Below are 16,497 nucleotides of genomic sequence, written 5' to 3'. Positions count from 1 at the left end.
TCAATGTGGTCCATCACGATTAGAACATTAATTATGCTGGAAAGGTGAAGGGGTCTGAATAATTTCTGAATGTACTGTGTGTGTGTGTCTATATGCCTGAAGTAAATGACATTCCTGATTTAAAGAGCTGTATCTATAGCTTTGGGTGATACTTCAATTATCAAATGTAATTCTAGGTTTCTTAACATCATGCATTCAATTGATCTAACAGCTGTACTACAAAATAAAATAAAAAAGAAACATGACTTTAATTGAAGCATTTTAATACAAATTGTCAAGAAATATTATTAATGGGGTGCCCATCCATCTTTGAAAACATTCAAGATAAAATACAGGCACTTCAGTCAATAGCTGAGAATAATTTCTCACCATATTTATAGAATTACAAAGACTATTCAGAAGCACATTATGACACGTTAATGTATTCGGTACTGGCACTCCCTGTATATAGCCTCGTTGTTTTTTATTGTGTTACTATTTCTTTATTTAGAAAATATTCGTCTTACTTTTTAACTTTGCATTGCAAGTCTACACCTGCTGTATTCGGCGAATGTGACCAATAACATTTGATTTGATCATGTAAAAAATCATCACAAACCCTTGGATACAGGTAATAACTGATATGAAAGAGTAGTTACAGTCAAGGGTCATCATTCTCTCCGCCTCCTCTTGCTCTACCTTACTCTAGTAATGACTGACATATTGTCATTGCTATCTAGCTATCAACATAATTACATCAATTACAATTAAGTGCTTACAGTCCAAACACTTACAAAGGCGACAGGGCTTGCAGTAGGTAGAAGACATATACATATAATAATAACAATTATATGAATGAATTGCATTTGCAATGTGATTTATCCAAGGGCTCCAAGTACTTAATGATTGAATAGCTAATCCATCCAGCATGGCACACCATGTATCAAAGATGGTTGTCCAACTTATAAACATTAAAGTGTACATTGGAGAGCCGGGGTGTTTTTCTTAAAGAAGGACAAAGGAAAGAGGAGAGAGGCAGGAGAAGAAGAAAGGCCTGGCTACAACCGTGCTTGGGCTACGTTACACTCAATAATACCAGCTGAGAGCAACTGGTCTACCTCTGCTAGTTTGAAGCCAAACTCCTCTAGAACGGAGCGTGTGTGTTCCCCTATAAGGGGGTCCTGGGCCAGGCAGGGGTCAGCAGGGGTACGGGACAGGACAGGTGCGGGGCTCGGAGTCACCTCCCCCTGGGCGTCCCTGTGGAAGGAGGCCCTCTCCTGGTTATGGGGGTGGGAGATCACTTCGTCCAGAGAGAGTACCGGAGTCACACAGGCGTCCTTTCCGTCGAACACGTGACCCCACTCCTCCTGTGTCTTAGTCGCAAACTGCTTAGTGAAGATCTGCCTCACCACTGGCCAATCAGAGAAGCTCATCTGGGGAGGAAGGTTGGCAGCATCTAATCCCAGGCCTAGAAAAGGTGATATGCAAATGATGAGATATGAGTAACACAGAGATATGGATGCAGTCGAGGAAATAGGTTCCCACTCGATGTGGCAGAGTCAAACAATTAGCTACATCTTAAAACATTAGATTTATTTTTTTAAAGTTAAGATTAGATTTAAAATCAGATATTAAGAACAGAAGTTGTAAAAAATAGTTGGGGTTTATGACTTTGCCACCTGCCCAGATAGTGACGACAGGAAGGAGAAGTAATATCTATTCAAACCCATTCCATATGTAATGAACAAGCACCCATCAATGTTTGACATTACAGAAAGGTTTAAATCATTGATATTCCTTTTATCTGGCTCAAAAATAATGGAGTGTCAATTCAAGCTGTGTGAGAATGAGGCACATTATTTTAGAGTTTAGAGAAATCTTTAAACAAACACAAATGAGTTAATCAAGAGGTGTCCTGTGGGTATTTACAGTGTCTACAGAATGTATTCATACCCGTTGACTTATTCCACATTTTCTTGTGTTACAGCCTGAATTTAAGTACGTTATTCCCTCACCCATCTACACACAATACCCCATAAAGACAACATGTTTCTGGACATCTTGGCAAATTTATTGAAAATGAAATACAGAAATCTCATCACACCCGATTCAATACTTTGTAGAAGCACCTTTGACAGTGATTACTCTAAGATATTTCCACACCTGGATTGTGCAACATTCGCCCATTATTCTTTTAAAAATGTTTCATGCTCTGTCAAATTGGTTGTGGATCATTGCTACACAACCATTTTCAGGTTTTGCTAAAGATTTTCAAGCAGATTTAAGTCAAAACTGTAACTCGGCCACTCAGGAACATTCACCGTCTTGGTAAACAACAGTGTAGATTAGACCCTGTGTTAAAAAAACAACAACTATGTAATTGATTTTAAATTAAGGCTGTAACACAACAACGTGAAAAAGGTAAAGGGTGTGAATACGTTCTGAAGGCACTGTATCTGTCCAGTTTTGAAAAATTGATTTTCACAGCTGCAAGACGGTTACATGAAAAAGAATGGCGTGAGTGTTGTTTGCAGTATCTTGCTGTGCATGATGTGTTTGCGCGTGTGTGTAATATGCATTATACATGACAGACTGTTAGATGTGCTCAGTATGTCAGGGGAGGGAAGGAGGGGGATAATCTGCAGAGATGCTGATCAGCCTGCCTGGACACAGTCGGGAGAAGTGGTAGAGGAGCAGGAGAAAGACAAGCAAGAGAGAGGAGCAGGAGGAAGACAAGCAAGAGAGAGAAGCAAGAGAGGAGCAGGAGGAAGACAAGCAAGAGAGAGAAGCGGGAGAGGAGCAGGAGGAAGACAAGCAAGAGAGAGAAGCGGTAGAGGAGCAGGAGGAAGACAAGCAAGAGAGAGAAGCGAGAGAGGAGCAGGAGGAAGACAAGCAAGAGAGAGAAGCAGTAGAGGAGCAGGAGGAAGACAAGCAAGAGAGAGAAGCGGGAGAGGAGCAGGAGGAAGACAAGCAAGAGAGAGAAGTGGGAGAGGAGCAGGAGGAAGACAAGCAAGAGAGAGAAGCGGTAGAGGAGCAGGAGGAAGACAAGCAAGAGAGAGAAGCGGTAGAGGAGCAGGAGGAAGACAAGCAAGAGAGAGAAGCGGGAGAGGAGCAGGAGGAAGACAAGCAAGAGAGAGAAGCGGTAGAGGAGCAGGAGGAAGACAAGCAAGAGAGAAGCAGGAGAGGAGCAGGAGGAAGACAAGCAAGAGAGAGAAGCGGTAGAGGAGCAGGAGGAAGACAAGCAAGAGAGAGAAGCGGGAGAGGAGCAGGAGGAAGACAAGCAAGAGAGAGAAGCGGGAGAGGAGCAGGAGGAAGACAAGCAAGAGAGAGAAGCGGGAGAGGAGCAGGAGGAAGACAAGCAAGAGAGAGAAGCGGGAGAGGAGCAGGAGGAAGACAAGCAAGAGAGAGAAGCGGGAGAGGAGCAGGAGGAAGACAAGCAAGAGAGAGAAGCGGGAGAGGAGCAGGAGGAAGACAAGCAAGAGAGAGAAGCGGGAGAGGAGCAGGAGGAAGACAAGCAAGAGAGAGAAGCGGGAGAGGAGCAGGAGGAAGACAAGCAAGAGAGAGAAGCGGGAGAGGAGCAGGAGGAAGACAAGCAAGAGAGAGAAGCGGGAGAGGAGCAGGAGAAAGACAAGCAAGAGAGAGAAGCGGTAGAGGAGCAGGAGGAAGACAAGCAAGAGGGAGAAGCAGGAGAGAAAGAAAATAAGACAATCAGTGAACGTAAAGTTGAGCAAAACTGACCATGGATGAGCTGGTTATAGAACTGTGTCTCAATAGCCCCGACAGCCATGTATTTCCCATCAGAGGTCTGGTATGTGTCATAGAATGGAGCTCCACTGTCCAGCATGTTCTCCCCACGCGAGTTGTTCCACATGCCAATACTACGAGATTTCCACACAAACGAGCCGACATAGGCAGCTCCTTCTACCTGGAAATAAGAGGGAAGTGTAGGGTGAATAGACTGTTTTACGATTGGCATACAAACTGCAAACAAAGTTGCACTGATTCCAACATCATTCATGGCCTACATTTCCCTAAAAATGTTTAAATCAAATGCTTCAGGGAAAATCTTTAGACCTGTCAATCAACGGATTCAAGGATACGTTTACCCAAAATCTAAAAACGCTCAAGTGATTCCACACACTGACACAACACTGTACAAAAATATAAAAACGCTCAAGTGATTCCACACACTGACACAACACTGTACAAAAATATAAAAACGCTCAAGTGAATCCACACACTGACACTACACTGTACAAAAATATAAAAACGCTCAAGTGAATCCACACACTGACACAACACTGTACAAAAATATAAAAACGCTCAAGTGAATCCACACACTGACACAACACTGTACAAAAATCTAAAACGCTCAAGTGATTCCACACACTGACACAACACTGTACAAAAATATAAAAACGCTCAAGTGATTCCACACACTGACACTACACTGTACAAAAATATAAAAACGCTCAAGTGATTCCACACACTGACACTACACTGTACAAAAATATAAAAACGCTCAAGTGAATCCACACACTGACACTACACTGTACAAAAATATAAAAACGCTCAAGTGAATCCACACACTGACACAACACTGTACAAAAATATAAAAACGCTCAAGTGAATCCACACACTGACACTACACTGTACAAAAATATAAAAACGCTCAAGTGATTCCACACACTGACACTACACTGTACAAAAATATAAAAACGCTCAAGTGATTCCACACACTGACACAACACTGTACAAAAATATAAAAACGCTCAAGTGAATCCACACACTGACACTACACTGTACAAAAATATAAAAACGCTCAAGTGATTCCACACACTGACACTACACTGTACAAAAATATAAAAACGCTCAAGTGATTCCACACACTGACACAACACTGTACAAAAATATAAAAACGCAACATGGAAAGTGTTGCACTTTTATTTCCTGAGCTGAAATAAAAGATCCCAGGCATTTTCCAAACACACAAAAATCAATTTCTCTCAAATTCTCAGCACAAATGTGTTAGTGAGCTGGAGGCTGACATGGCTGAGGGAGCATGTCTGATGAAGGTTAGTGTTAAAAAAGGGAGTAGATGTTTAAGCTTTCAGTTAAATTTGTACAGCATGTCTTACTTTTGTTAGGCATAAATTCATTATATTCATGATATCTTAAAGGGTCATGCAGAAAGAGAGGCTTCTGTGCAAGGCAGAGATCAATATTCGAGCTGTATAAGTGAGAGAGAGCAAGCATGCCCAGAGAAAGAGGGACAACAAACTGATCCAGAGAGAGAGAGAGAGACAACAAACAGATCCAGAGAGAGAGAGAGAGACAGCAAACAGATCCAGAGAGAGAGGAAGGGACAGCAAACAGATCCAGAGAGAGAGAGAGACAGCAAACAGATCCAGAGAGAGAGAGACAACAAACAGATCCAGAGAGAGAGAGAGAGACAGCAAACAGATCCAGAGAGAGAGAGACAGCAAACAGATCCAGAGAGAGAGAGACAGCAAACAGATCCAGAGAGAGAGAGACAGCAAACAGATCCAGAGAGAGAGAGAGACAGCAAACAGATCCAGAGAGAGAGAGAGACAACAAACAGATCCAGAGAGAGAGAGACAACAAACAGATCCAGAGAGAGAGAGAGACAGCAAACAGATCCAGAGAGAGAGAGAGAGACAGCAAACAGATCCAGAGAGAGAGAGACAGCAAACAGATCCAGAGAGAGGGAGAGACAGCAAACAGATCCAGAGAGGGAGGGAGAACAAACAGATCCAGAGAGAGAGGGACAACAAACAGATCCAGAGAGAGAGGGACAACAAACAGATCCAGAGAGGGAGGGACAACAAACAGATCCAGAGAGAGAGGGACAACAAACAGATCCAGAGAGAGGGACAACAAACAGATCCAGAGAGAGAGAGACAGCAAACAGATCCAGAGAGGGAGGGACAACAAACAGATCCAGAGAGAGAGAGACAGCAAACAGATCCAGAGAGGGAGGGACAACAAACATATCCAGAGAGAGAGAGGGACAACAAACAGATCCAGAGAGAGAGACAGCAAACAGATCCAGAGAGAGAGACAGCAAACAGATCCAGAGAGAGAGACAGCAAACAGATCCAGAGAGAGAGAGACAGCAAACAGATCCAGAGAGAGAGAGAGACAACAAACATATCCAGAGAGAGAGAGAGACAGCAAACATATCCAGAGAGAGAGAGAGACAGCAAACAGATCCAGAGAGAGAGAGACAGCAAACAGATCCAGAGAGAGAGGACAACAAACAGATCCAGAGAGAGAGAGGGACAACAAACAGATCCAGAGAGAGAGGGACAGCAAACAGATCCAGAGAGAGAGAGACAGCAAACAGATCCAGAGAGAGAGAGACAACAAACAGATCCAGAGAGAGAGAGAGACAACAAACAGATCCAGAGAGAGAGAGACAGCAAACAGATCCAGAGAGAGAGAGACAGCAAACAGATCCAGAGAGAGAGAGACAGCAAACAGATCCAGAGAGAGAGACAACAAACAGATCCAGAGAGAGAGAGGACAACAAACAGATCCAGAGAGAGAGAGACAGCAAACAGATCCAGAGAGAGAGAGAGACAACAAACAGATCCAGAGAGAGAGAGAGACAACAAACAGATCCAGAGAGAGAGAGACAGCAAACAGATCCAGAGAGAGAGAGACAGCAAACAGATCCAGAGAGAGAGAGACAACAAACAGATCCAGAGAGAGAGGGACAACAAACAGATCCAGAGAGAGAGAGAGACAGCAAACAGATCCAGAGAGAGAGAGACAACAAACAGATCCAGAGAGAGAGGGGACAACAAACAGATCCAGAGAGAGAGAGACAGCAAACAGATCCAGAGAGAGAGAGAGACAACAAACAGATCCAGAGAGAGAGAGACAGCAAACAGATCCAGAGAGAGAGAGACAACAAACAGATCCAGAGAGAGAGGGGACAACAAACAGATCCAGAGAGAGAGAGACAGCAAACAGATCCAGAGAGAGAGAGAGACAACAAACAGATCCAGAGAGAGAGAGACTACAAACAGATCCAGAGAGGGAGGGACAACAAACAGATCCAGAGAGAGAGAGACAACAAACAGATCCAGAGAGAGAGGGACAACAAACAGATCCAGAGAGAGAGGGACAACAAACAGATCCAGAGAGGGAGGGACAACAAACAGAATCTGTTTGCTGTCAACAAACAGATCCAGAGAGAGAGGTTTGGACAACAAACAGATCCAGAGAGATGTTTGGACAACAAACAGATCCAGAGAGAGTTTGGACAACAAACAGATCCAGAGAGAGAGGACAACAAACAGATCCAGAGAGGGAGGGACAACAAACAGATCCAGAGAGTTTGGGACAACAAACAGATCCAGAGAGAGAGGGACAACAAACAGATCCAGAGAGTTTGTCCCTCAAACAGATCCAGAGAGAGAGAGGGACAACAAACAGATCCAGAGAGAGAGGGACAACAAACAGATCCAGAGAGAGAGAGGACAACAAACAGATCCAGAGAGAGAGGGACAACAAACAGATCCAGAGAGAGAGGGACAACAAACAGATCCAGAGAGAGAGGGACAACAAACAGATCCAGAGAGGAGAGGGCCAAACAGATCCAGAGAGAGAGGGACAACAAACAGATCCAGAGGGAGAGACAACAAACAGATGAGAGAGAGACAACAAACAGATCCAGAGAGGGAAGACAAACAGATCTCTGAGAGGGAGAGACAACAAACAGATCCAGAGAGTCCGAGACAAACAGATCCAGAGAGGAGGGCCAACAAACAGATCCAGAGAGGAGGGACAACAAACAGATCCAGAGAGGGAGGGACAACAAACAGATCCAGAGAGGGAGGGACAACAAACAGATCCAGAGAGGGAGGGCCAACAAACAGATCCAGAGAGAGAGGACAACAAACAGATCCAGAGAGGAGGGACAACAAACAGATCCAGAGCTGTCTCTCAACAAACAGATCCAGAGAGGAGGCCAACAAACAGATCCAGAGAGGGAGGGACAACAAACAGATCCAGAGATCTGTTTGACAACAAACAGATCTCTCTGATCTGTTTGACAACAAACAGATCTGTTTGTTGTCTGACAACAAACAGATCCAGAGAGGAGAGACAACAAACAGATCCAGAGAGGAGAGACAACAAACAGGATCTGTTTGAGGGAGGGACAACAAACAGATCCAGTGAGAGAGGGAGGGACAACAAACAGATCCAGTGAGAGAGAGAGACAGCAAACAGATCCAGAGAGGGAGGGACAACAAACAGATCCAGAGAGAGAGAGAGACAGCAAACAGATCCAGAGAGAGAGAGAGACAGCAAACAGATCCAGAGAGAGAGAGACAACAAACAGATCCAGAGAGGGAGGGACAACAAACAGATCCAGAGAGAGAGAGACAACAAACAGATCCAGAGAGGGAGGGACAACAAACAGATCCAGAGAGGGAGGGACAACAAACAGATCCAGAGAGAGAGAGAGACAACAAACAGATCCAGAGAGAGAGAGAGACAACAAACAGATCCAGAGAGGGAGGGACAACAAACATATCCAGAGAGAGAGGGACAACAAACAGATCCAGAGAGGGAGGGACAACAAACAGATCCAGAGAGGGAGGGACAACAAACAGATCCAGAGAGGGAGGGACAACAAACAGATCCAGAGAGAGAGGGACAACAAACAAATCCAGAGAGAGAGAGACAACAAACAGATCCAGAGAGAGAGAGACAACAAACAGATCCAGAGAGGGAGGGACAACAAACAGATCCAGAGAGAGAGGGACAACAAACAGATCCAGAGAGGGAGGGACAACAAACAAATCCAGAGAGAGAGAGACAACAAACAGATCCAGAGAGAGAGAGACAGCAAACAGATCCAGAGAGAGAGAGACAACAAACAGATCCAGAGAGGGAGGGACAACAAACAGATCCAGAGAGAGAGGGACAACAAACAGATCCAGAGAGAGAGGGACAACAAACAGATCCAGAGAGGGAGGGACAACAAACAGATCCAGAGAGAGAGAGACAGCAAACAGATCCAGAGAGAGAGGGACAACAAACAGATCTAGAGAAAGAGGGACAACAAACAGATCCAGAGAGAGAGGAAGGGACAACAAACAGATCCAGAGAGAGAGGAAGGGACAACAAACAGATCCAGAGAGAGAGAGGGACAACAAACAGATCCAGAGAGAGAGGGACAACAAACAGATCCAGAGAGAGAGAGGGACTACAAACAGATCCAGAGAGGGAGGGACAACAAACAGATCCAGAGAGAGAGAGACAACAAACAGATCCAGAGAGAGAGAGAGACAACAAACAGATCCAGAGAGGGAGGGACAACAAACAGATCCAGAGAGGAGAGACAACAAACAGATCCAGAGAGAGAGGGACAACAAACAGATCCAGAGAGGGAGGGACAACAAACAGATCCAGAGAGGGAGGGACAACAAACAGATCCAGAGAGGGAGGGACAACAAACAGATCCAGAGAGAGAGGGACAACAAACAAATCCAGAGAGAGAGAGACAACAAACAGATCCAGAGAGAGAGAGACAACAAACAGATCCAGAGAGGGAGGGACAACAAACAGATCCAGAGAGAGAGGGACAACAAACAGATCCAGAGAGAGAGAGACAACAAACAGATCCAGAGAGGGAGGGACAACAAACAGATCCAGAGAGAGAGAGACAACAAACAGATCCAGAGAGAGAGGGACAACAAACAGATCCAGAGAGGGAGGGACAACAAACAGATCCAGAGAGAGAGAGACAGCAAACAGATCCAGAGAGAGAGGGACAACAAACAGATCCAGAGAGAGAGAGACAGCAAACAGATCCAGAGAGAGAGAGACAACAAACAGATCCAGAGAGAGAGAGACTACAAACAGATCCAGAGAGAGAGGGACAACAAACAGATCCAGAGAGGGAGGGCCAACAAACAGATCCAGAGAGGGAGGGCCAACAAACAGATCCAGAGAGGGAGGGCCAACAAACAGATCCAGAGAGGGAGGGCCAACAAACAGATCCAGAGAGGGAGGGCCAACAAACAGATCCAGAGAGGGAGGGCCAACAAACAGATCCAGAGAGGGAGGGCCAACAAACAGATCCAGAGAAATAAAGTAATCAAGCCCCTGCAGCAACTCCTTCCAGAAATAAGAGCAATTTAGGTGACACTGGGCCCAGACAAGTGAAGCTGAAGTTTTGGTACATTGAAAAGTGCATTTCAGCACTGCTGGTTTGAAATATACAAAATTGGGTAGCGTACTCTGTCCACAAAAACGTAGCTTTCTGCTTTCCATTTTCTTCGGTAAACATGAGATGGCACAAATACACAGAGACAGTGTTGTGGCATGGCAAAGCTACCAGGTAACTAGCAAAGGTACATTTATCCATCAAATGTGATGTCTCGATCTCCAGAATCTCAGAATGACAAGATCAAATGCTGTGCGAGAGATTACAGACACCATAGTCTCTGAGATGTCAAAGTCTGGAATGTTTACCATTATCGTGGATGAGGTCAGGGATGGGCCGTCTGAACAGTTGGCTCTGTGTTTAAGTTATGTGACAGAAAGGACAGTTAGGGAGCATTTACTAGCACTAGCAGAAATCAAATCATTTGATGCAGCTCCAAATGAGTCGGGTAGCAGGCCTAAAGTGTGTTGACCTATAATGGGGGTAGCAGGCCTAAAGTGTGTTGACCTATAATGGGGGTAGCAGGCCTAAAGTGTGTTGACCTATAATGGGGGTAGCAGGCCTAAAGTGTGTTGACCTATAATGGGGGTAGCAGGCCTAAAGTGTGTTGACCTATGACGGGGGTAGCAGGCCTAAAGTGTGTTGACCTATGATGGGGGTAGCAGGCCTAAAGTGCGTTAACCTATGATGGGGGTAGCAGGCCTAAAGTGCGTTGACCTATGACGGGGGTAGCAGGCCTAAAGTGCGTTAATCTATGACGGGGGTAGCAGGCCTAAAGTGCGTTAATCTATGATGGGGGTAGCAGGCCTAAAGTGTGTTGACCTATGATGGGGGTAGCAGGCCTAAAGTGTGTTGACCTATGACGGGGGTAGCAGGCCTAAAGTGTGTAACCTATGATGGGGGTAGCAGGCCTAAAGTGCGTTAACCTATGATGGGGGTAGCAGGCCTAAAGTGTGTTGACCTATGACGGGGGTAGCAGGCCTAAAGTGCGTTAACCTATGATGGGGGTAGCAGGCCTAAAGTGTGTTGACCTATGATGGGGGTAGCAGGCCTAAAGTGTGTTGACCTATGACGGGGGTAGCAGGCCTAAAGTGTGTTGACCTATGATGGGGGTAGAAGGCCTAAAGTGTGTTGACCTATGACGGGGGTAGCAGGCCTAAAGTGCGTTGACCTATGACGGGGGTAGCAGGCCTGAAGTGTGTTGACCTATGATGGGGGTAGCAGGCCTAAAGTGCGTTGACCTATGACGGGGGTAGCAGGCCTAAAGTGCACAGACCTATGACGGGGGTAGCAGGCCTAAAGTGTGTTGACCTATGACGGGGGTAGAAGGCCTAAAGTGTGTTGACCTATGACGGGGGTAGCAGGCCTAAAGTGTGTTGACCTATAACGGGGATAGCAGGCCTAAAGTGCGTTAACCTATGATGGGTGTAGCAGGCCTGAAGTGTGTTGACTTATGATGGGGGTAGCAAGCCTAAAGTGCGTTAACCTATGATGGGGGTAGCACGTCTAAAGTACGTTAATCTATGATCGGGGTAGCAGGCCTAAAGTGCGTTCATCTATGATGGGGGTAGCAGGCCTAAAGTGCGTTAACCTATGATGGGGGTAGCACGCCTAAAGTACGTTAATCTATGATGGGGGTAGCAGGCCTAAAGTGCGTTAACCTATGATGGGGGTAGCACGCCTAAAGTACGTTAATCTATGATGGGGGTAGCAGGCCTGAACTTGTACAACTCTCAAACACTCGCTGGGCATGCCAGCTGCGGTCCAGAAATGCAGTCCTGGACATTTTAACTGCTATTTGTGATTGTCTATCTGCCATTGGATCCCCCATGGTTGTTGGTCTGAGAGCAAAGCTTCATCACTTCTCCATCGTGTATTTCCTACTGATGTTTCAGTCTCAGTTTCTTTCTGTAACTGAGGGACGACACAAGTTCCTCCAGAAAGAGAGACTGCAGACCTGGCAGAAGCTCGTTTCAGCAAACAAGCTGTATGTGACACACTGATAGGCAAACGCACAGATGCATTCGCCACAGAACTTTTTAACAGAACCAAAGCACTCTGTGAAATTCACAATATTCCAGAGGCAGATGCAGCAAGAAAGCACAAGCAAAGGAAAATGAGAGATTTTGTGGTGGAGACCTCCTTGGGTTTAGGCACAGAACTGTCATGTTCCCAAACAATGAAAACAGAGTTGTTGCTCCCCTGCTTGGACAGAGTGGTTTGTGAGCTTGACCAGCGATTCTCGACTGTAGATGCAGGTCTACTCAAAAGGCATACAGGCATGCAGCCCCAACTCAAAAAAACATCCTAGATACATCATGCTTAACTGAGTTTGCCAAGCACTACGGTATTGATGTTAAAAACAGAAGAGATGTTGGTGGCCAGAAACTTTCTTGCCCGGAAAAGAGAGGCTGGATTTGCTTGCTGTGCATAACCTCCTGGATGATGATATGTTTCCTTCTCTGAAGGAAATCATTCAGGTTGCCCTCACAATTCCTGTGAGCAGCTGCTCCGGTGAAAGTTCCTTTAGTGCACTGCGCCGGCTCCACTCCTGGTTGCGTAAGACAATGGGTCCGACAAGGCTTGCAGCAGAGCCTTCAACCACAAGGGGGCGTTGCGTATGGCATATTGCAGGTAAAGTTAGCTAAGAAAAGTGGATTAAGAGATGGCAGCAACAGCAAGCTGGTGTTCGGTCCATGGCTTCACTTTATACACGAAATAGGGAAGCCGGCACCAAATTTGACCGTTTTCAGATAAAAGATACAGAGAGATTGTCGAAGATTGTTTGGTAACAATTGGATGCAGTAAATATGATGTAAATACTTCTGCAGCCACCCTCGCATCGCTGCATGTGTACAGCAAGCACTTCAGCCACGATATATATGAACGAGATATGAAATCTGAAGTCATGGGGAGAGAAAACCAAAAGACACAGCTGTTGCTACTGTAAATCCATGAACTGGATCTGGCCGGGGACCCCTTTCGTGATAGCAAATTCATCAGGGACCCCCTCATTATCAAAACACAAGTGAGATAAAAAAAAATAAGAGTTATACTATGACTTTTGGCAATGCACGGCTTGACGAACCAAGTCTTGGGCCCTGGGAAGGAACATTTAAAAAAAGTCCCATCTCTTATGAAAATGTTGCTGCTTTAAAAGCTAATATCCTGCAATTCTACACATTTTGCCATGAGGACAGAGATAAACCTTTGCAGTTTTAAAACTTAAATTACAGTGCATTTATGTTAAAAGAAATGCAATTTTTGGGGGAATACAAGAAGTATTGAGTTGAAAAGTGTATAAAATCGGTATAGTACTGTGGATCCCATATCCCTGTGAGCCTCCCATGCCCATGTTGCCCAGGGTTAAGAACATACATTTTAGAATAACATTGTATTGTATTACACCATCAACTTTCTCCACGGATCCCTTTGGCCAAAATTAGTCTAAATCTGTTATTGTTGGTGATATTCACCCCAATTATAATTATTTTTAAACTAGATTTTGAGATCTGGCTGTGGACCCCCTGCAGTATAGCGGACCCCACTTTGAGAACCCTTGCTATTCAGGTTAGCATATGTGCCCTATGTCACCTTACAATGCAGAATAGAATATACAAAAAACATTGTGATAAATAAACATAGGCTATATAGTGTTTTGGACGAATGTGCAAACATAAACCCACTAACGGTCCCGCTCATAGAGGTTTATGATAAGAGATCATTCAATAAAGTAAAGTTGAGCTATTTACTCATTTGGCCCAGCTGGAACAGGGTTGGGTCTCCAAATAGTTTTTGACCTACGGACTTTCCCCCCAGGACATTTATGTGGGCTGCAAAATCCCTTTGTTTGCAAAAGCAAACTGCTCTTCATCATCATCATTATGTTCCTCCATTTCCATAACTATTGTAGTCACATATTACATTTCTCTGCAACGCAAATATTCCTCAGGTATGTGTTGGGGCTGTGGTCCAGCTGCTGCGACGGCAATCAGAAGCTCAATTTGCCTCAATTTTTGGACCGAATACTCAGGCTCAAATAAATACGGTTTGACGACACCATCATTGTCCCTCCAGTAGTTTTCTTGATCACTCGCAAGTATTTCGTCGCCAGACATATTTGTAGGTTGTTGTTAACTTTGCATAAATAATGTGTAACGATGTCATCACTTCTCTGCCGAAAAAAAACAGACATCTTTGAATAAGGGCATAACGTGCTGTTTCTACGTAGCAGGGATTCCCTCGAGAGGGTCCATGTGCAGTTGTTACCCATCTCCACTGCTGTGGCAGTCAGCTACATAAGATAACAATATAAAAGAATCACAAATGTTTAAAAAGGTGGAAAAGTACATATTTCCTGACTCAAAACGGATATTACTTTTAACAAAAATAGGTCATTTGGCCGTATGCTTTCAATAAAACAATTAATTTGCCCACACTTCGTGGATTTCTGAATCATGAATTCACTGGCAATGGAGCTGAGCGAGTCCTGCATACAGCAACGCCACGAGTCATGTGACCCGTTTTTGCAGCTGTTGCAGTACAGCACTACAGAGAGAGAGAGAGGGGGGGAAAGGGAAACCTCCACTGAATTAGTTTCAATGTATGGAACTATTTGAGAGTTTCTGGATTTTGGTTGAACTTCTCCTTTAAATATTAGTCTTTAAAAACATAATTAGCCGTCGGTAGAGAGACGCTGGCACTCTATTGCAGCTGCGAAGAGGGCAATGTGTGAGAGATGGGAGAAAGCAGAAGGAGGGACCAAGGCAACTCGGCTACAGCCAAGACTAGCTAACCTGTTCTCATCCTCCTAGATCCATCTGCTGCCTTCTACACCGTGAACCATCAGATCCTCCTCTCCACTCTCTCAGGGCTGGGCATCTCAGGCTATGCACATTCTTGGGATTGCATCCTATCTGACAGGCCTCTCCTACCAGGTGACGTGGATAAGATATGCGTCTGCACCACATACTCGCACTACTGATATCCCGCATGGCTGAGTTCTAGGCCCTCTCCTCTTCTCTTTATACACCAAGTCACTTGGATCCGTCATATCCTCACATGGTCTGTCCTATCGTTGCTATTTCTGCCTGGCAGAAATCTCAACCTGGATGTCGGCCCACCACCTCAAGCTCAAAAACACGGAACTGCTCTTCCTCTCGGGGAAGGTCTGCCTGCTCAAAGACCTCTCCTTCACGGTTGACAACTCCAGTGTCGCCCTCCCATTGTGTAAAGAACCTTAGCGTGACCCTGCACAACACCCTGTCATTCTCTGCAAACATCAAAGCAGTGACCAGCTCCTGCAGGTTCATTCTCTACCACATCCGTAGAGTATGACCCTACCTCACACAGGAAGCTGCGCAGATCCTAATCCAGGCACTTGTCATCTCCAGCCAAGACTACTGCAACTCGCTGTTGGCTGGGCTACCCTGCTTGTGCCATCAAACCCCTGCAACTTAACCAGGCGGACTGCAGCGTTCTGGATTTCAAACTTCCCATATGTCACGTAACTTTATTCCATCTTGCATTGCGTTAGAGTTCACTAACTCCACTTGCTACACATTGAGCCTCTTTGCCACTTGGATTGGCCAACATAAACAACAAGCTACACACGTGAAGGCTACTGGTTGGGGCTACCAGGTCGTTTTATGGTGCACATGTCATAAAAACTACATTGAAAAGTTTGTTTTGTTAAATAATTTAAAAAGTCATGATGTATCCTTGTCTGTAAATGGATGTTTTAACTCAGAAGAAGCCTTTTTAAAGTTAAAATAGGCCTATAATTTTATTTTGATAGCAAATATTAATACTCACACAAGTATTTGAATACTAACTTCCGTTTGAATATTCAAATAACCGTGCACATCCCTAGCAGTCTGCATTCACATCTCAGTTGTTGGCTTTATGCATTCATTATTATTAATGAATGATTAGCATCGGGCTGTTAAATATATCATCATGCCTACTGGGAGAGGTCTCATATTAGTCTCTAGTGCTCAAAAATAAGAATTACAATTCATTTCTCATTCTATCTACGTTTGAACCTCACCAGAGTGTGTATTACATCATTTTGGGAAGAATCTTCAAAGTCAGCTAACTACATACTAGTCTCTAGGGTTCAAAACACAATAAATCGATACAAAAAAATTCAGTCAGTGCCTTTACATTTTGTACCTCAACATATTCTGTATTTACGTCAACTTGGGAATAGCCCAACAGTGACAGCGTTCTTCCTTTTACACAGTGAATGTTTTTAAGCAAAAACCACAATGTGTTTCTGTCACGGCTGTTGAAGGAGGAAGAGGACCAAG

The 16,497-nt window shown here is 44.7% G+C and overlaps 1 protein-coding gene across 3 annotated transcripts in view; it reads right to left on the bottom strand.

The window, feature by feature from the left end:
• Positions 1-246: 246 nt before the first annotated feature.
• amacr (alpha-methylacyl-CoA racemase) overlaps positions 247-16,497 on the bottom strand; it is a 53,425-nt gene continuing 37,174 nt past the window's right edge. For all 3 annotated transcript variants that reach the window (XM_052525823.1, XM_052525822.1, XM_052525821.1), the window contains 2 exons: positions 3,718-3,904; positions 247-1,447 (listed from right to left, as the gene is read on the bottom strand). In XM_052525823.1, the coding sequence (XP_052381783.1) occupies positions 1,038-1,447; positions 3,718-3,904 (597 nt within the window). In that variant the 3' untranslated portion in view covers positions 247-1,037. The remainder of the gene's footprint in view (positions 1,448-3,717; positions 3,905-16,497) is intronic.

This window comes from Oncorhynchus keta, chromosome 9, assembly GCF_023373465.1.
Source record: "Oncorhynchus keta strain PuntledgeMale-10-30-2019 chromosome 9, Oket_V2, whole genome shotgun sequence".
Lineage (NCBI taxonomy): Eukaryota > Metazoa > Chordata > Actinopteri > Salmoniformes > Salmonidae > Oncorhynchus > Oncorhynchus keta.
The sequence above is the reverse complement of the archived record's forward strand: the minus strand, read 5'-3'. Positions and strand labels throughout refer to the sequence as shown.